Source organism: Perna viridis, chromosome 7 (genome assembly GCF_037379345.1).
Source record: "Perna viridis isolate PV_CMFRI_1.1 ecotype Kerala chromosome 7, ASM3737934v1, whole genome shotgun sequence".
Taxonomy (NCBI): domain Eukaryota; kingdom Metazoa; phylum Mollusca; class Bivalvia; order Mytilida; family Mytilidae; genus Perna; species Perna viridis.
In genome coordinates, this window is record NC_142451.1 from 41,325,287 (window position 1) to 41,345,551 (window position 20,265).

The 20,265-nt window shown below is 32.7% G+C and overlaps 1 protein-coding gene across 9 annotated transcripts in view; it reads left to right on the plus strand.

Moving 5' to 3' along the window:
• LOC148612734 (uncharacterized) overlaps positions 1 to 20,265 on the plus strand; it is an 83,287-nt gene that overhangs the window by 52,553 nt on the left and 10,469 nt on the right. For all 9 annotated transcript variants that reach the window (XM_088594411.1, XM_088594408.1, XM_088594416.1 and 6 more), the window contains 20 exons: positions 2,934 to 3,071; positions 4,009 to 4,092; positions 4,705 to 4,800; positions 5,301 to 5,393; positions 6,683 to 6,874; positions 7,612 to 7,707; positions 8,186 to 8,330; positions 8,644 to 8,804; positions 9,163 to 9,273; positions 9,458 to 9,552; positions 11,288 to 11,421; positions 11,706 to 13,015; positions 13,575 to 14,043; positions 14,445 to 14,532; positions 14,907 to 15,937; positions 16,362 to 17,112; positions 17,785 to 17,994; positions 18,819 to 18,925; positions 19,378 to 19,572; positions 20,054 to 20,203. In XM_088594411.1, the coding sequence (XP_088450537.1) occupies positions 2,934 to 3,071; positions 4,009 to 4,092; positions 4,705 to 4,800; positions 5,301 to 5,393; positions 6,683 to 6,874; positions 7,612 to 7,707; positions 8,186 to 8,330; positions 8,644 to 8,804; positions 9,163 to 9,273; positions 9,458 to 9,552; positions 11,288 to 11,421; positions 11,706 to 13,015; positions 13,575 to 14,043; positions 14,445 to 14,532; positions 14,907 to 15,937; positions 16,362 to 17,112; positions 17,785 to 17,994; positions 18,819 to 18,925; positions 19,378 to 19,572; positions 20,054 to 20,203 (5,656 nt within the window). The remainder of the gene's footprint in view (positions 1 to 2,933; positions 3,072 to 4,008; positions 4,093 to 4,704; positions 4,801 to 5,300; positions 5,394 to 6,682; positions 6,875 to 7,611; positions 7,708 to 8,185; positions 8,331 to 8,643; positions 8,805 to 9,162; positions 9,274 to 9,457; positions 9,553 to 11,287; positions 11,422 to 11,705; positions 13,016 to 13,574; positions 14,044 to 14,444; positions 14,533 to 14,906; positions 15,938 to 16,361; positions 17,113 to 17,784; positions 17,995 to 18,818; positions 18,926 to 19,377; positions 19,573 to 20,053; positions 20,204 to 20,265) is intronic.

Below are 20,265 nucleotides of genomic sequence, written 5' to 3' on the forward strand. Positions count from 1 at the left end.
ATCCTGTTTAGTTTGTCTTATTGTAATCATATCCTGTTTAGTTCGTCTTCTTGAAGATGAGAGTAAAACTCAAAGTCACAACTTAAATATAATGAAAATAGTTTGGGTGAATATGCCAAAGAGACAACAACCCCACTGGGGTGAAAATGTCATACATGTAAACCTCAGATGTTCATCATACTAATCCACAAAATATATACATGTAAATAGATATATTCATAAACTTCTGCACTCATTAGCAGACATGATTTATGAATGATGATATGTCTGTTCCAAACTGATGCCAGTTATAAATTAATTATACGAACATGACTTTCTTCCGCATTCTACAGAATTTTGTTATTCATAACAGGTTTTACCATTCTGTATCTTATTTTACCTTATATTATTTTTCCAAATTCATAAATTTTCTGCTTTATTGTTGGCTTCATAAAGTCATGCCTGATTATCAGGAGTATGTTTTTTTGTAAATTGCTTGTTAGTCTGTACAAATTTTCAATCTGTATCTTTTTCTAAAAGGTAAATATATTACATGTAAATGGTTTTGAATAAATATTGAATTCAAAATATAAAGTAATTGCTGGTTGCAATTCTCAATGAAGAACAGAGCAGTCATTGTAATTGAAAAATATTCAAATATTTCTTAGTACCAAAATATCTTTATCTGTGAATTTCAAATTTGATTGTGTTTTCATGGAACCACATCACAAACAAAATTGAACTGTGAATTCCCTGTTAATTGCATAGGAACTTGTATCCAAAAACCATTCCTCATTTTATGCATAGGAACCTGTATCCAAAAACCATCCCACATTTTATGCATAGGAACCTGTATCCAAAAACCATCCTACATTTTATTACATAGATACATGTACTACATAACACAGAACCATGAGGTTTGTTAGATATGAAGTTCTAGGTAAAGTCTGTTTTGTAGGAATTTTGATATTATGGACTACTTGCATATTATCAAGGCAAAGTACTGTAAATGTATTAATTTTTGCGATTGCTAATTTTCGCCTATTCTGTCACGTGAACATATTCGCAGGTATCAATTTTTGCGGTTTTAAAAAAAATGATAAGGGTTGTATAGTGTTAATAATCACTTTCGTGTGTACTATTTTACACAGTTTTCTGTCCACCACGAAAATAGCGAAAATTACTACCTTTACAGTATTATTATTGTTATTTTTGTTTTGGAAACATGATGAAGCAATTAGGTAATGATTTATTTAAATCCAAAATAATTTCTTCAAACTGGAATTTTGAGGCAGACTTTTCTATTGACTCAATTTCAAGGACAAAGCTGTTCTGTAGGAATTGTGAGATTTTGTACTAGATGGATATTTGAAGACATAGTATTAGCATTATTGTTCTTGCTTTGGATACCACATATTGAAGCAGTTTGGTAAAGCTTCATTTTAATCTTGTTCAGGGCCATATTCATTGCCAATTCTTCTATTTTTAATTTAAAAATCAAATATTTATATTTACTCCAGGAAAAAACTGTGTTGAGTTATATAAATATACAAATAAGGATTTTAAATAGATTTGTTATCCCTTTCATGTTGCATATTGCACTTGCAGACAAAAGAAATAAAGTAATATCTTAATACTCGTAATATGCTATTAAAGTCGTTGACGGGCTTATGGGGTATCCAATTTAAAGTAATTGAAGGTTATAACCCTTTATGCATAACTCTAAGGCCAAAACTAATAATAATCTTGTTTCCTAATACCAGCAAGGAAAAAAAAGGAGGGTGGGTAGGAAATTTATTTTGTTTTTTCAAAAACATTTGACATTGAGTTAATGGGGAAACAATCTAGACTTTAAACAGTACTTGAACCAAATTGGCCATAAAATGTTTAGGGTAAGTAGGGTAACAGGAAACCAACATATTTTTTTTTTTGGCCTAATGGTAATGTTATACTTACATGGAGGCCAACATGATAAGTTCAATAAACCAAATTAACATATACTAAGCCAGATCGTATACTGGGGCCTTTTAGACCTATAGTGTCGGTAAAAAACATTTTTGATGCCAAGTCTAAGATCTGACAGTATTAACTGACATCCACTTACAAATTCTACCTTTTATTTGATACACTAGACCTTTTGTGGTAAGTTAATGAGCATGCTCAATATACACTCCGTAAGATAGGGCTTGGGTAGAACCAAAAAAATTTACCTTACGGAAGAATATATTGAACATGCTTTACCCATTCTCATCGACTATTCCACAGTTAGCACAAAAAGGGTCTATATGTGCAGTAAATACTGTTACTAATATATCATGTCCTTTTAAGTTAAGGATTGGACAACTTTTTTTAATTGGTCAATGGTAATCATTAAATTTGTGCAGCTATAAAAAAAGTTTTGATCTGTAGATACTGTAGTTCTATTATACTGAAGGATTTGTTCATTGTCTGAAAGTACGACATCAATGCTTAGTTTAAATAAATTTTATTAATAATTGGATACTGTTTAATCAGAAATTACTGCATGCATTAATTTGTATGATTTGTCATTTTAATGTAATTTTGTAATGCGAGATTTTATTTTAGCACATTAGGTCGGTTGTATTTTTCACAGTAATTAAAAGTTGGAATAATTTCAAAATATGCAGTAACTTTTCTGGTTCAATAAAATCATCGTAATTTGAAGTGTTTAAGAACATTTTATTTTGCTTTGCTGTAAAAAAATGCTTAACAAAATAAAAGAACTCGAACAGAAAAAAAATAAAATTGTTAATCTCATACAAAATTTTGATGAGAACAAGCAAATAACAGCCTGGAACCCCCTTTTGTATCAGAATTGTGGGATGCACCCCTGTTATGTTAAAAGAGCTAAATATCAAACTACAGAAATCCCCGATATAAGTTTAAAAAAAAAAATTATTTCAATATAATTCTACCTGTAACTTTATCTGCAGGAAGCTACAGAAGAGAAATACAGAATTCTTGATGAAAAAGATGCAGAGATAAGGAAACTGAAGCAATTGATAAGGGAGAAGGAGAGAGACTTAGACAAGGCTAACCAGACATTACTGAACTCTGAGGAGACTATTGATGTATGTATAGTAATACAGAATTACTGTGGAGAATTTTCCTGAACCATATTAGAATTTTATTAGTTGCTTTTTCACTGCTTAATTAGTAAAAAGAATTTACCCCACCTCTGAAAAAATCAGCCAATCCCTGTACCGTATCAGTACTACATGAAGACCAAGTATTTCTTACACAGGGTTGATGTTTTATACCCAGTCCCTGTACCGTATCAGTACCACATGAAGACCAAGTATTTCTTACACAGGGTTGATGTTTTATACCCAGTCCCTGTACCGTATCAGTACCACATGAAGATCAAGTATTTCTTACACAGGGTTGATGTTTTATACCCAGTCCCTGTACCGTATCAGTACTACATGAAGATCAAGTATTTCTTACACAGGGTTGATGTTTTATACCCAGTCCCTGTACCGTATCAGTACTACATGAAGATCAAGTATTTCTTACACAGGGTTGATGTTTTATACCCAGTCCCTGTACCGTATCAGTACCACATGAAGACCAAGTATTTCTTACACAGGGTTGATGTTTTATACCCAGTCCCTGTTTTAGCAAATACCCAGTCAATGCTGACGTTATTGTTCTTTCTGGTTTCCAGTCAAAACAGTTATGTGACAAAAAGTTTTGCTCAAATGCGAATATTTTAACTACATGTGTAGGTCATTGATTTGGTAAATTTATTATACAGTCATGTGACCAGGTGAGGAATTTGAATGTGAAAAAAATATTTCCTCAATCTGTCTTCCTAAGTTTGGTACTTGGTAATTGATAATGTTAACATTTTTTTTTTTTTTTCAAAACAAAGTTCGTTCAAATTTGTTTCTTAATTGTTATGCATTCATCTTTTCTCTGAAATTTAAGAACTGTTATTCCTGAAATCAAGAATTTTACGTCTCCTTGTGCAATACATGTATGTTGAATTGCTATTTTTCATTAAAGGGTTTAGAAAAGGAATGCTCTGATAAAGACATGAATATGCAACAGCTTGTCAGCTCACTGAAATCATCTCAGAGACAATTTGAGGTTAGTTCTCCATTTTACAAGATTTTTTTCCAATTCATTATTGAAAAGGAACAATGTATGTGGCTTTATCTTACATTGTTGATTGATGTTAGATATCAGCTTCATGTACAAGTGGCAGCATACCTATCACAAAAACACAGGCAACTTTATATTCACTACTGTTTATTAAGGAGGTATACCTAAGGTAAGGGACACAACTCTTACAAATCATAGGAACGTTTATATTCAGCATTTTACATCTAACTCATGTAAGCATCAAAGTAAATTGGATTGTTTTATTTCTTTTTCAAATGAAAGCCTAGTAGGGTTTGGTGAAATTGAATATGATACAAATATGTCACTGATTTCAAGAGTTATGTCCCTTACCCTAGATCTATCTCCTTAAGAATCAGGACTAGTTTAATTTGTTAGAAAATGTGACATGACAGTAAAAGTTGACAACTCACATTTTTAGTAATTTGAACTATATATAAACCTGATTTCTCTTGATTTCCCCCACCAGGAAATTGAGAGAGAGAAAAAAATAAAACGGAAAAAATCACAATGGAATATTAAAATTTTGTGGTCACTTTGTTCATGGCTAGATGTAAATTTATATTATTTTGTCTGCAGGATGCATTAGATAACCATGCTAGAGTTCTTGGTGATAAAGACAATATTATCAAGCGTCTTCAAAACAATTTGTCTGAGAAGGAAACAGCTATGGAGGTATGGTGTTTAATATTAGCCAAGATAAAAAAAACCTTAAGTAGCACTCCAGGTAAGAATCATGCAAAATGTGATTCATGGGTAAAAAGCCTACAGACTTTATTTTTGATATTTTGTTTGAATTGCCATAATAAACAGAAACTATCATTCAGTTTTTCATATAACCCATGTTCTTAAGAGATAAAAATTATATAAAATGCACTATAGATTTCAAAATTAGGGGAGGTAACTCTGTAAATGACACTCAAATACAATAGACTCTGTTAGATTTTCAATGTTTATTATATCCTAAGAGCAGGCAGATTGGAATGAATAATTATACATTTCATAGTACAGAACCAAAAACAACTCAATTACAAAAATAAAAATATGTAGCCTTTTTTGGAGCATATCACATTTTTCAGATTTTGCATGATTCTTACTAAGACCGCTGAAGAAAACAGTTGTATGTACATGATGTATGTAAATTAGTGTATTTAAGAATTGAAATACTATTTCAGTCTATGCAGGCTTCTCAGTTGAACAACAGTATTGGATGTGATGATCTGAATAGGTTAAGGAAACAACTGAAAGAAAAAGATGACCTGTTACAGGTTAGTTTGATAATTGATGACTGCTTCAGTGGTGGCAAGGTAGCGTGCTCTCCTTAATTTCACAAGGTTATGGGTTTGAACCCCTCCCCTAGCTAAGTTACACCTAAGTCCTTGAATTTGGTAGTCACTGCTTCTCTGCCAAGCATGCAGTATTTCAGGGGATAGAGTAACAACTGATTGGTTTGAGGTCAGAATATTGTGTCTCAATGGGGTGGCCAGCCTTTCTGCAGGCTGTTTTCTGTGAGCTATCACAATGAAGATCCGGCTCTTGTGTCAGTCTAGTACAAAGCAGGGTCTGATTGATTGGCTAACCATGTCAGACAAGTACAAAGCAGGGTCTGTTTGATTGATCAGTCATTCTTGTCGTTATATGCATGAAATATCTGTCAAAGGACCCTAAATCATAATAAATCAAACACTGTCGATAGGATCCTGTACACATGAATAATGTCTCCCCCTTTTTTGTAGGGAGACATTGTATTGCCCTGTCCATCAGTTTGTCATGACTGTCACACTGTACCACTCTTTGAAACTGCTGCTCTACATTTTATGAAACTTTGTAGGTAGTTTATGACATGATTTGTAGTTTTACATATTTCAATGTATCAGGAATTTTATAACCCACTGAATTTTGTGGGAGTTATACCCCTTTAAACTTAGGACTTGGGGAGGCATACATTTTTGTAGGCAGAAACAGACTTTAATTCACAGGTTGGTCTTATCAATTTGATGTGAATGGCCCTAGAATTGTCTAAAATTGACCTTGACATCAGAGATACAATTTAATTTTACATAGTAACATGTCAGTTGAAGAAGACTTACCTTATAAAAACAAAAGGAAAGATCTTTTTGTCTACAATGTGAATACATATACGTATATTATTTTTTCACAGTTAGACAAGTTTTCAGGCTTTTCAACCCAATATGTATTGCCCCTGTAGGTATGGATGTAAGTTTACATACAATGAAAGTACTTTTATTCATGGATTCGTGGATTCTTAAATTTGTGGTTTGACTTTTCCCTTGGAACAAATAAATGGAAACTATGTATTACGTCGGGAATTTTATTTCATGGTTTATGTAAAAAAATAAAAAGTTTTTTCTTAGTATATCAATGCCACTAGTACTTGAATGCAAGATTGAATAATGTACTTGAAGTATTTCTTATTTTTAAGGATATTTCTTTTCCAATATAGTACAGATTTACTCATTCAAGAAACATGGAAATGAATGAAATTTTAAGATTTGATTGCAGATAGATGATTTTTGTAAAATAATTAAAATTTTAGGATTTGATGGAAGAGCAATCTAAGGTAACAGCAGCCAATGCTGAAGCTATAAATAATTTGATGAAGAAACTGAAAAGCAAAGATGTGGACATGAGAGAATTGATGGACCGATCAAACAAGGAGGTAGCTGACTTACAGAAAGAGGTTCAACAACTACATGCTGAACTGAACAGGAATCAGTTACAATCAAAGGTTGGTTAATAAGGGTTTTATACTTCCACTCAACAAGTTTTATACTTCCTTTCAACAAGGGGTGATATATTAGAATCATCTTGTCTGTTCATCTGTCCAAATTTGTCGTATTTGTATGGGGACCTTATGGATGGTGTGATCTCAAATTTGACACTATGTGGCTTTGTTAAAAAAAAAGCTGTATAAAGCTCTTAATTAGAATGTGAGTTTAATATAAGAAAGAGCTATGTTTAAAGGCCAAAAGTTTACAGCAATGAATGAAAACAATATAGACAATATGCTTACTATATATTACAGATAGTTTGCACATGATTTGGCATATTTTAAAAAAGACAGTTATTGAACTCATGAAAATGTCCACCCTGGACACCAGATATACTTCAAGGGAGCTAATTCAACACATTTACATATTAAGTCTAAAAATATGTACATTTAGCCATTACTGTATAGATATGATCTTGAAAAGATACAGCTGTTAATCTTGTATGTTCTAATACCCATGAATTTACTTTGTAGCGGGTAATTTTCGTAGGATGCTAAACTTGGCGTATTTTATCAGTTTGCATAAAAACACTAAAGCAAAGTCCTTGAAATATTTACTCCGAGCTTAAGTACTTAGTCCACCACTAAGCACCCGCAAAAATTAGAAGTGGTTGTGCCTCAAAATTGCTAAATTTAAACCTGTCGAACAGTATTTATATTTTTTTTATTTTTTTAATTTTTGTTTTTTTCTATAGAGTTCAGAGAACCAGTTAGTTGATATACAACAGGACCACAGACAGGCTATAGATAAACTGGCTGCTGCTCTCAGTGATAAAGATAAAACAATTGAGGTAATGGTTGTCTCCCTTTGACTGTGTTTACTTTGAGTTATTGGAGGTTGTATCAGAGTAAAATTGAGTAACTTATGTTGTCTGATTTTCTTCAACTAAATTGCTTTTAGAAGATATTTTGGCAAGGCTGTGCATGAACATGTATATGAATACTTACCTTTATCAAATAATAACAAAATTACAGGGCTTTTAGATCAGTGATGCACTTATGTTCTGAATAAAATAAATTTTGAGAAATACTAAGGGCTGTTCCATTAAAAAAATATGAGGTACCTGAGGAAGGCACTTTTTTACCCAGGGAGCTACCTATAGAAGTTCTGTTGATTTTTTGTATTAAATTTTATATTTTGTCATATATTAAGAATAAAAAGTGCCTACCCATCTTCCTTCATATGTTTAGCTGGAACAGCCCCTCGCCTGTTTATATAGTATTGATGATCAGCTTTGTTTATTCACAACTCTTTGTTTAACATTTTAGACTTTGGTAGAAAGTGGACAGGAGAAAGATAAATTAATTCAGAGACTACAACAGGTTCATGCAGCATCCAGGAGTACTTTGTCAGATAATAACAGAATGAGGGATGAACTGGATGATCTTACCAATCAACTAGCCAAGAAACAAGGTACAAATATAATCATGATTGTTATCACCATCATGATTAAAAGTTACCATCGTTGTTTAATATTCTTTTTTTGTTGCTATATTTAATTTAAAAGGAACTAAAGATAAAACATGTAATATGTGTGTGGACATTTTCTGAGTTATTTCTTTTTTGTGCTTTCTTACATGCAAAAGAAATAGGATACATTTGTACACCATGAAAGATTAAATGATGTTGAAAATGAAATTTTAATTTGATACATTTTTATTTTGATGTATTTTTTTAAATCAATTATATGTTAATTACTTGTTATCCTCTGATGTTTTCATTTTAGATGAGGTAGATGATTTGAAGTTACGTTTTGAATCTGATGGTTCTAGGAGTCCTAAATCTGGGACACATGCTGCTTTAGAAGAGTTGAAGCTTCAGCTGGCTGTTAAAACAGAAGCTTTGCGAGCTGCCAAGGTCACAGAAGATGATCTCAGGGAACAAATAGTAAGTTTTTAGCTTTCCAACATCATGGCAGATTTTTCTGTTTCATATAATTATTTCTGAAGCTTTAAAATGTTAAATTGAATTTAATTTCTTCTTAAAAAATTAAATGATTTTTTTGAAAATGGGAATAATTATCTGATAAAGAAGACATGATTTCAATTCTGGATTTCAAAACTGCCTTTTTTTTTCTTTTTTTTTTCTTTTTTTTTTTTTTTTAACACGTTTACATTCAATTGTTTTGTCCACAGATTTATCCTCATTTGTACCTTGATATTATGTATTTGTAATTTTACTGTATTTTCAGTATTTTGATGTTACTTTTCCCTTTATTCAATTTTTGACTGATTGTTATTTTCAGGGTTCATTGAGGAAGCAGTTAGAGGGAGTTCAGAGAAACCTAAAGGAAGTCCATACATCAGAAAAACAGGTGTATTACATGAGGGATCAGCCCGAGGGCAATTCTGATAAGGTACTTTATCTCAATATAGTTAATTTGATTAAGCTTTCACTAAATATAAACCTGAAGTCTTTTAATCTTGCTATATATACAAGTTAGAAAACAGTTTTTAATTTGGATCTGTTTATTTTCTTTTACTTTTAATGTGTGGGTTTGTGTGGCTATAATTATTTAAGAGTGATTCATGATTTTCCAGCACCAAGATTTCATTCAGAAAGAGTTAGATGAACTTCACAGAATTCAGGAGGCTGAAAAACAAATACTGTCAGACCTAAAGGAAAAATCTTTGTTGTGAGTATGGCTTATGATATATGGTATCTTACATATACAAACGTATATATTTGATGTTTTGACACGGATATAAGATTTTGTCTTACATATTTGTTTTTTTGGGGGTTTTTTTGACACAGGGTAAATATAGAACATGCTGGCCCATATCTTTTTATTGTTTATTAGCACAGTGAATACTTTGGTCTGTATTTTAGACTTTATTGGTTTTTATTAAAATTCATTTGGTTTGTTAGTTCAATGGGTGTGAGATTGCAATTAACCATGTCTTTTCAAGTGGTTGGACTCTTCAAAATTATAGAATAAACCCATTAAATACTTAAAGGTTGTCAATTTTGATTGCATTTGTGATCAAATCTTCATGCTATGTACATGTTTCACTCATAAGTTATTCAAAGAAAAAATGAGTATTTATAAATGGTAGTGAAATGAACAAATTTAATCACCCATATGTTTAGTAATCTTTAAGAAAAACAATCTGACATGTTGCCTTTTGTGAAAGTGTTAGTATTTATTTTACTTAATTTTAAATCTGTTTGTTATATAAACAAAGTTGTACTCTTGTGTTAATTCTTGGGGAAAATTGTTTACATTTTTACACACTCGAAGGAGAAGTTGATGAAATGTCTCATGTAAACTTGTTATTATTTAGTAATGCAAGTAAATTTAATTTCCAAAACTTTTCAAAATGTGTGAAGAGTCTATTTTGGTACTTATTTAAAATTAATTAATTTGAATTACTTGCTAAAGTGTAGATGTTATTTTAAGTCTTATATTTTTATTTTGAGAGGCATTTTATTTATAAGTATTGAACTGGAAAATATGGATTAGGAAACCAGTATTGACAAAATTATTATTTTCATATAACATTATGTATTGTAGTCCAAGGAATAATTCATTGATAAAAAATTTTCCCCTCATGCAGACATGATTTTCTGATTTAAATCATCTGATTTTTATAATTTTTTTTTTTTGTTTTTTTTTTTTGTTGGCTTAGTTAAATCTTGCCTGCCTGTGAACAGAGTAATTCCATTGAAATTTACTTGGAGGGGATGGAAGGTCCAGACCCCTCCCAACTGGAAAATTTTGTTTATGTCTTTATAGTCTTTATAATTGATGTAACAACAGCAGTAAAGCCTCCCCCCTCATTTACATATTAAATTTAAAGTGGCATTCTACCCCCTCTGGGTTAATGTAAATGGAATAGCCCTAAATTTCAATTCAGTCACAGTTGAACATACTTGTTAGGCTTAAAAGTTGATGAGACCTATATTTGGACATGGTTTGGTGGCAATTAAATCTTGTTTGTTTACAGAAAATAAATATGAAAATGATTTTTCTTCTCTGTACCCCGATATTAATCCTCAAATTACTGATTAAAGAAAAACAAGCCATTCAAACTTGACCTAGATTGTGTCTAATTGAAATAAGCATATGGATATTTGAGGAAAATACTCCAATCCCAAATTTGTCAAATACATGCTTTAAATTGTTAATTTTTGACATTATCAGATGCTGAACATATTTGGACGAATAGCATTTTGTGAGGACATTTTACATTTGCTCAATTCATTATTTGAACTTTACTATAATATAATAGTCAAATTTGCACAATATACAACATAGTTGTAGAATTCATGTGCATTATTTATGAGGATTTCAACAAATGGGAAATATCATCAGAATACATATAATTCTAATAATGGTTGTAACAAAAATGTTCTTTTTATGATTTCAGTGATAGGTCTCACAGTTTGGAGACAGAACTAAGTGCCATTCAGACCTTGAAGAAAGAGCTTGAGGCTGGTATTAGGAGGAACCATAACCTCCAGCTGGAGTTAGAACAAACGAGGAGCAGGTCACCTCAAAAAGGTGTGGAATATGTACATTGATTCAAATCTGTGATACCACTTGGTATTTTGTGTTTTTTGTTTTGTTTTTGGCTGTTTTGAAATGATGTCTTTCATGTGGAAATAAACAAGGCATAAACAATAGTTTTGGTAGATGATAAACAGGCATAAAAAATATGTTATGCAGCCATTGATAATTATGACCAATGGAGTTTGAGATATTACATACTAAACATTGAGATAATATGATGAAACACTAATAATTTAGAATGTTGTGGTAAATAAGTAAAGATTTTTTTTTTCAAGGTTCGAAGGATGTATCAAGAGATGGCATTGACATGTCGAGGAGACTGAGTGATCTGTCCTCAGGCAGTGATACTGCTGGAAACTCTGATTCTAGACGTTCTAGTGACTCTACACCTAGGGGACAGGAAATTGAATATACTCAAAACTCATATTCATGGCCTGTTACTCATCAGAAGAAACCTCAGCTTCTGAAGACTTGGTCACCTTCAACATCATCAGATTCTGAAGTTCCACTGAATCGACAAAGTCTTTCAGAAATGTCGGCTCCTATGTTGAGAAAGTTTATACGACAACTTAAGCACCAATTTGATAAAGCTGAATGTGAAAACAGTGAATTGCGAAGGAAAGTTAATGACAGTAGGCAGATACCTGGTCGTAATGAAAACGATGTCAATAAGTTGCCAGTGATGCATTTAGAGATTGAAAGACTGAATAAGGAAGTCAGCATTAAGAATGAAGAAGTAAGAAAATTGAAGTCACGTATTGGATTTGCTATTGATAGCACAGATATGAAAGATTTGCCAAATTTAACAGACTTACAGAATGAAAATCTCAAACTTAAAGTGCAGTTGGGTAATCTTGAAGAACTGAACATGTTGCTGAAGAAACAGATAGCTCTAAACTCACAGAGTGGTAGTTCAGAGGGATTTAACCCAGAGCTTATTGTTCAAATGGCAAATGAAATCAGAAATTTGAAGACACAGTTAGACAATGTAAATGTAGTTTATGAACGAATGAGTGTCTCATGTCAGACAGCACCTTGGAGTGATGCTATTGTAACTCCAGGTCAGGTTGACAGTAAACCTCAGTGTCAAAAACGAGCTTCAAAGATTCCTCAGATACAGAAGTCTGCACCAATGAAATCAAATTCTTCAGATCGAGATAGTCCTGATGTTTTGAAGAGTCAGTTATGTGATGCATACAGCCGGATTCAGGCCTTAGATTCCAAACTTGAGGCCACAGAAGGAACTGTCAGACTTCAGAGTAGGAAAATCAAACATTACAGAAATATTCTGGAGGAAAATGGGTTAGTGGCGCGTAGCCCTCTCGGTAGCAGATCAAATAGTGAGTCTAACATTGTGACAGCACTTGGAGGAAGAGGCCTAAACAAAAGTGCTAGGACCCTCTCATATGATAACATTCCTGAACTATTAGTTGAGTCACAGTCTGAGTCTTTATCGCCCGAATCAAATGACAAGTATAAATCATTTGGACGTACAGAAAATGTTGCTGAGTTGAAAGAGCAGGTCAGACAGATGAAGGTAGTGATGGACAAATATAAAACAATAGTTAGATCACAGATGTGTCAGGTAAGCAACTTTTAAGACAGAGTTCTTATTCAATGTTAAAAATCTAATGAATTACATAGAAACAGATTTTGCTTTAGCAAAGAAAGAGTTAAACAAAATTCTTTAAAGCAAATCACTAGTATGGACATTTGTGATTGATTTCATATTGCTAATTGATGACAAAACATATTATTGTAACAACTGACCTACATGGAATTTTAATTTTTGTGATTTTGAGTTTTTGAAAAACTGCAAACAATTCTATAAAAGAAGTTTTTATTTTTGTGACCACTCATGTATGTTTTTTTTTCTCACTTTTCTGTGGAATTCTGCTTTTTTCAAATCCAGATTTTACTGTTCTTTTGTTTTTGTTAATTGTCCATTGTTAATGACTACTTCAAATTTCACCATTTTTGGCTCTTTTATTGGCTTTGTAAAATCATATCATGATAACAGCAACTAGCTGGATTTTGAAAATTGTGTAAAAAAAAAAAAACATTACACAAATTTACCAAGATTTTTTACAAAATCTTTTTAAAGTATGACAATAGTTAGGATTATTTTCATTTATTGTTGACAGAGAGACACATCAATGGCAGGAATGTCAACACAAACCCTTCATGACATGGATGATACTCTTATTCCACGTCAATCATTGCGGGATTTACAGTGTAAACTTTCCGCTGCTGAGGAGAACAATTTACACTTGCGTCAGAAAATTTCAGCATTGGAGAACAATGTTTCTGATCTTAAAATAGAGTTGAAACGTTATCAGGAACTTGAAAAAGACAAAATCAATGAATCTCAGGGATCACCTGCAAAACGATTGTTTGAATCTCAAAAGATTGAAATTTCATTCTTACGCAAAAAACTTGCAGATACTCAAAATTCATGTGTTCAGTTAGAGGGCTGGCTTAATGAGCTGAGTGACTTTTTAAATGAGTTAATGTACCTTGAAGAGGATGGTAGTCATGGCAACATGAGAGGAATCAAGCAGAAAGTGGATAAATCCCGTCACATGATTCAATCAATGTCGACTACTTTACAAGGTAAATATTTTATGGTACTGAAGTTATGAAGGAATTCAATGCACATAAGTTTAAACTGAGTATTTAAACACTATCCTGTTTCATTTTTAACCATGAACTGTTTTAAAATGGTGTCTAAATAATTATTTTATTTGGCCAAACTTTTTCAAATTTTGTAAGTAAACAGGATTCTGTTAGGACTATCTTAATTTTTCTTTTTTTATAATGCATAATTTGATTGAATGAATGATCATACAGCTGTGCCTAGGGAACTTTGGCACTTTATAGTGACAATTGTTTTTTTTTTATGCAGGGGCATTCATTTTGTCTAGATATCTTTATTGATATTTTTTTTTCACTTTACATAACCCTGTTAAATATCTGGAAAAACTCTTTGATATACAAGAAAATAACTATTTCAGAACAAGACTTCACAGATGGTTCTATATCAGTGGCAGAGGATAGCTCATTGTTTGGTGAAAATGATAGCATGAGGCAGAATATTCAGAGGTAAGAGAAATTCAGTTACTAAATGTGAAATTTTGTAGGCCAGTTGTTTCAGCTATTCTAATGTGCATAGGCATTTTTTAAAGAAAAGTTAAAAAATTCCCTGATTATAGTTTGCATTTTCAGGGGAAATAACTGGTTTGTATAAAGCTTTATGTTATGATTCAATAACCCCCCCCCCCCCTAAAAATTTCAATACAGGAACAGATGATAAGATACAAGGACTTGTTGTTTACACATCATGAGCAGGATTATTGGATTTTGAATGACTGGGAACAAAAATTCTTTATTGTATGTAGCATTTCTTGTGGAGATATATTGTTATTCCACTCTTACATATCCATGGTAGCTGTGAACCTTCAAATTTTTCATTTCAGTCTTACCGAAGAATTGAGACGCAAGAACCGTGAAGTTGAAAGACTTACTGATCAATTGATGAAAAAGAATTCAAAGATTACTCAACTGAATCAAGATTTGGCCATCACTCAAAACCAAGTCCAACTTCTACAGGAACAAGCTGGCAATGATTCCAGAGTGTCAGATGTTTATAGGAAATCACCATCTACCTTGAGATCACCATCACATGGTGTTTCACCAATCAAATCACCAACTTCTACCATCTCATCAAACAGAGGTGGTGTATCACCAATACGTTCACCAACTTCCACCATCAGGTCACCAACATCAACTGTTTCAGATGCAAGAAGATTAAGTGAAATGTCAAATTTTGATCACACAGAGAAATCAACAGAGAGATTACGTCATGAAACAGGCACATCAAATGGTAGTCATGCTCCCTTTATTGATGACGTTAATTTTACTGCTGTAACTATGGACACAAGTGTCAGGTCAGCTGGTACACAAGACAGCATGTCGAGATCATTCTCTAAAAATATTCCAAATGGAGTCACAGATTTCACATGTACAAGTACAATTCTGGGTTCTGAAGACAGAATGATGGAGCATCGCCATGACTACTACGATGCCACACACACCCCTACTTATTTGCATGATACTAACGATGTTTCATTCCCTAGTCTCCATTTAGACAGTTCTCATGGCGATAAGGATAACTCAAGGAGAGTTACATTCTCTGAAACTACTCGTAGTGAGAGTCCTGTGAATAATGTCAGCATTTTGACCACTCGTCTTAATGCTCTGGAGGACTTGAATAGAACTCTTAAAGATGAAATTCATTTGTATGAAAAAATGTGTACTTCTATGGGAACCCAGATATCACCTCGTAAATCACCAACAAAGTCATCTGGTGACATTGATAAAGATTTATTATTAGAACATCTGCAGGAAATCAGAGCATTACGTACCAAATTAGAGAAGTCCCTACATGATAGCGATAGGCTTCGAGAGGCCCTGGAGAGAGATATGAATAAAGACGAGGCTTCTTCAGGTTGGTATTGATATTGCCTTGCACAGACTCTTAATTTGCTGATATCAATTGTATTTTGTATTTTGTTTGAGAGAAAAGCAAAGAGGTCTCTATCTTTAAAACTACAGATGGCAAGACACTAACACTAAGGGTGTATCCATACTCTTAGTTCTTAAAATATTTAGGTTGTTTGCCATTTTTACTTTTCAATTCTTTGTCTTTGTAGATTTGGTATTGGTTTTAAGGTCAGTGTATCCATTTTTTTAAGAACCTCATTGAAATTAAATTAATTCTCAACAATGAAGGTACAGGAAAGATCAGTGCTAAAAGGGACCATGAAGACAAAATAAAATCTTCAGGAGGTCTAGAATCTACATAGCAATATTTATTTCAATTATGAATTTGTTATTTCTAGATTGACTGTTTTTTTTGTATTCTTTCGCAGGTTTTACATCTGACGTATACCTTTATAGTCAACACCAGTCTGTTGTACGTGAGTTACAGCTAACTATTCAGAGACTAGAACAAGAACTTGCCGACAAGGACGATCTAATTAATAGTGTCCGTCTGCGTGCTGAACGGGATAATAAAAACAGAACAGAGAAAACTGCAGAAGATTCTGGAAATATGGTTGAAAAAGTGAGAATATTGTTGAACGAGAGGGAGGAAATGATTTCACAATTCAAGAGCACAGTATCAAAACACGAAAGTGATATTCAACAGTTGCGTAAATGTAATTGTGAAAAGGAGGATCTGATCAATGACTTAACACAGAGACTGTCACAGTTTGACTCAGTTCTTGAGGATCAAGCTAAAGACCACAAAATGTTAGTTCAGACATTAGAGAAACAAATTCTTGAAAAAGACAGAACAATAAAAGAAAAGACTACTGTGATCAGAGAGAAAGAAAATATCATCGAAGAAAAAGTTGTAGTGATCCGTGAAAAAGATGAGAAATCTGCTGAGCATCAGAAAACATTGATTGTACAGCAAAAACGCATTGAGGAGTTAGATAAAACCCTGACTCAGATGAAGAGGAAATTGGACCTTCAACAGCAGACCCTCCATCAACAAGAACAAAAACTGAAAGAGCAGTATGATGTGATACAGCAGCAAGACGAACATGTTCAACGCCATGTACAAACCATAAGGAATAAAGATGATCGAATCATACAGATGGAATCCACTGTTCAAAGGTAGCGTTTTCTACATCCTACTTGTATAAAATTCATACCATTTTTCTCAGATTTTGATTATCATTTGATTTTTTTTTTTGAATACAAGTATAGATCAAATAAATGTCAGCCGTTTTATTGTTTACATGTACTTGGCAAAACTGGAACTGATTAAAAAAAAATCCTGTAATTAGTTTATGTCTAAATGTGTGCTATAGATTAAATAGAATCAAAGCATTGATTGTAGTGAGACGTTGAAATGGATTTTTTTTTTTTTTTTTTTTTTTTTTTTAAAGTGTCAGTGTAACATAAATTACTGTATAATGGGTTATTTTTGAAGGTGCCAGATTTCACTATAACATCTGTGAATAGTAGTTTTAAATTTGACAGTTTGTTTATTCATGTCTATTGATAAGGTCTATAGTAGATAACTGTTAAATATCTGGACTTACTTTATGTGGGGACCTTTGATTTTCACCATTACCTGAATCTCACAAATTTAGAAAAAATTTGAAACTTGGGAAAATTGGTCATACAGTATTAAAATCATAAAACCATAGACATTCCTATTTTTTTGTTTTTTTTTGTTTTTGTTTTATAAACTCAATTTATTTTTTTCATTTAAATTTCAGTTGTAATGTAAATTTAGTACAGAATAAAAACTGTATGTAACAAAAGTCTTTTCCATTTTAGGAAGCAAGAAAAGATTGAGAGACTTGAAAAATCCATTAAATCTGTTCAGGAAGAAAAGAACACAATTGAAAAATCTTATCACAGACGGGAAGAAAACATTCAGCATAGGGAAGATAAAGTTAAAATATTAGAAGAAGAGAGGAAAACAGAATCTGATAAGATGAAGAAGCAAGAATTGAATCTCAGGAAAGCTGCAAAGGAGATTAGGAGGTAATGCAATAAGTTTATCTCCTACTTAGGTGACAGTAGATATACTGAGAAAAATTAAAGCCAATTCACTGATCTTTGTAGTTCTACTCAAATATCAGATTAAAAAAATTCTTACTGAAAATAAATACATCAATTAGAGGGAAATAAAGTTCAAATTTTAGGTACTTGAAACAATGCAATGCCCTACATTTATTTCTCTAATCATCACATTTCAATTATGCACATGTGTACATCTATGTATTGATATTTTGATGGACTTCTCTTAAACAAGTGAACCACCTTGGTGGTCTCAAGGTGTGAATAGTTGTGGGTTCATTTCTGGACAGAGTCACTGACTTACATTGGTTGTCTCTGTTTCTCCACCTAGTACACAGTATTTAATTAGGTAGACCTAGGATATGGGACATAACTCTTGAAATCAGTGATATGTTTGTATCATATTCAATTTCGCCAAAGCCTATCAAGCTTTCATTTGAAACAGATTGAAATCAGTCCAAGTTACTTTGATGCTTACTTATGATTGATGTAAAGTGCTGAATACAAATGTTCAATGATTTGTAAGAGTTGTGTCCCTTACCCTAGGTCTACCTCCTTAAGGGGATAGAGTGATGACTGGCTCGCTTGGAGTCAGAATGTGTCTGACTGGGTGGCATGCCTACCTGCAAGCTGTTGCTTCTGTGAGATAGCACAATAAAAATCCTGCTTATGGTGTTGGACTAGTACAAAGCAGGTTATGTTTGATCAGTCAATTGTTCTCTTCATGAAATGCATAAAATATCTGCCATATGAAATTTAACCATAATAAATTAATCACTTTTTAACAGACTGAACACTGAAGTAAAGACCTTGCAAGAACAGATACAAGAAAATAAGGATCTTAATCAGACACTCAAGTTAGAGCTCAGTGTGTATGAGAAGATACAGAAGCAAGGTAAACTTTATTAATATAGATAGCAGTGATTTACTGAATGTTACCAGTGTAAAAAATTTGATAGTTCACACAGCGAAATAAATTACAAAGATAATTAATTTGTTATTCACTCTTTCCAATTAATTATCCTATTATTCGTAATCTCAAAAAAATTGTTGTTTTTGTTTTTTTTTAAAGGGAAACAAAATCAGAAGCAACAACAATAAAGGGAAAAATATAAATGGGCAGTAATTTATTATGTACACTTAAACCTGTCTAAACCAGACCCTGAGTAATCCAAAAACCTGTCTAAACCTCTGAAATTGAATGATGCAAACATATCACTGATTTCAAGAGTTATGTTCCTCACCCTAGGTCTACCTCCTTAATTGCTAGTTACATGTATTTTTATATCCTATTTCTTGTTGTCCATTTAAAACCTTAGTAACCAGACTATCTTTTTTATATTACAGAGGGGGATTATGATACCAAAGGTGGATTTGACATTAGAGATCTGCTGACAGAGATACGCCATCTCAGAGTACAGTTAGAGAGGTGTATAGAAACTAATAATGCACTGAGGCAGAAGCTCGAGGAACATCTATTACACCAACATAGTCCGAGGTCTCATCCACCTAATGCCAAAAGTCAAAGTCCTGCCAGATCTGGTGAGTCAACAAGATCTAGATTTGTGTCCATATTTCAAAAATGGAAGTTTAATCTACTATGGATTGATGAAGTTTGATCCCACTGTGGGTAAAGTGTTTTAGGGTGCTAGATCGGGATAGATAAAACTTTCCTACAATCAATGTCTTCTTTCTAAACTTTACGTTTTGTTTTGTAAGTTGTCTACTTGCCAATTAACTTTCTCTCACCAAACTATCAGTAATGTGGGTGACAGGAAATGGGAATACTAGAATCCTGGGTTGTATATGGTTTTGTCTTCATACCAAACTGGATTTTTAGGGTAGGATGTCTTAGGAATAGTCAAGTCATATTATGAACTTCAGTGTTTTGCTTCTTTTTGACAAAGGAAGTATTTTGGAGAAAATATTTAGGTGAGTTGTGGCTCTGAATTAGATGGAAAATTTGTTAAGAATTTTTTTTATATTTTTATAGTATAGATGTCATTGTGCATCTTTATTACAGGGACGACAACTGGTACAGATGCTACAGATGGACAGCCCAGTCCTGAGAAGCCCCGCCTACCGACCCTTAACCTTGAACATTCTCAGAGTAGTCAGCTCAGTAGTTTAGCCAGTCATTCTCAGAACTCCAGCATTAGTGATGACCAACTTGGTAGGTCAAAGGTCTCCTTATGAATTTACGGTATCAATAGAATCATCATGTCTCTTAACATT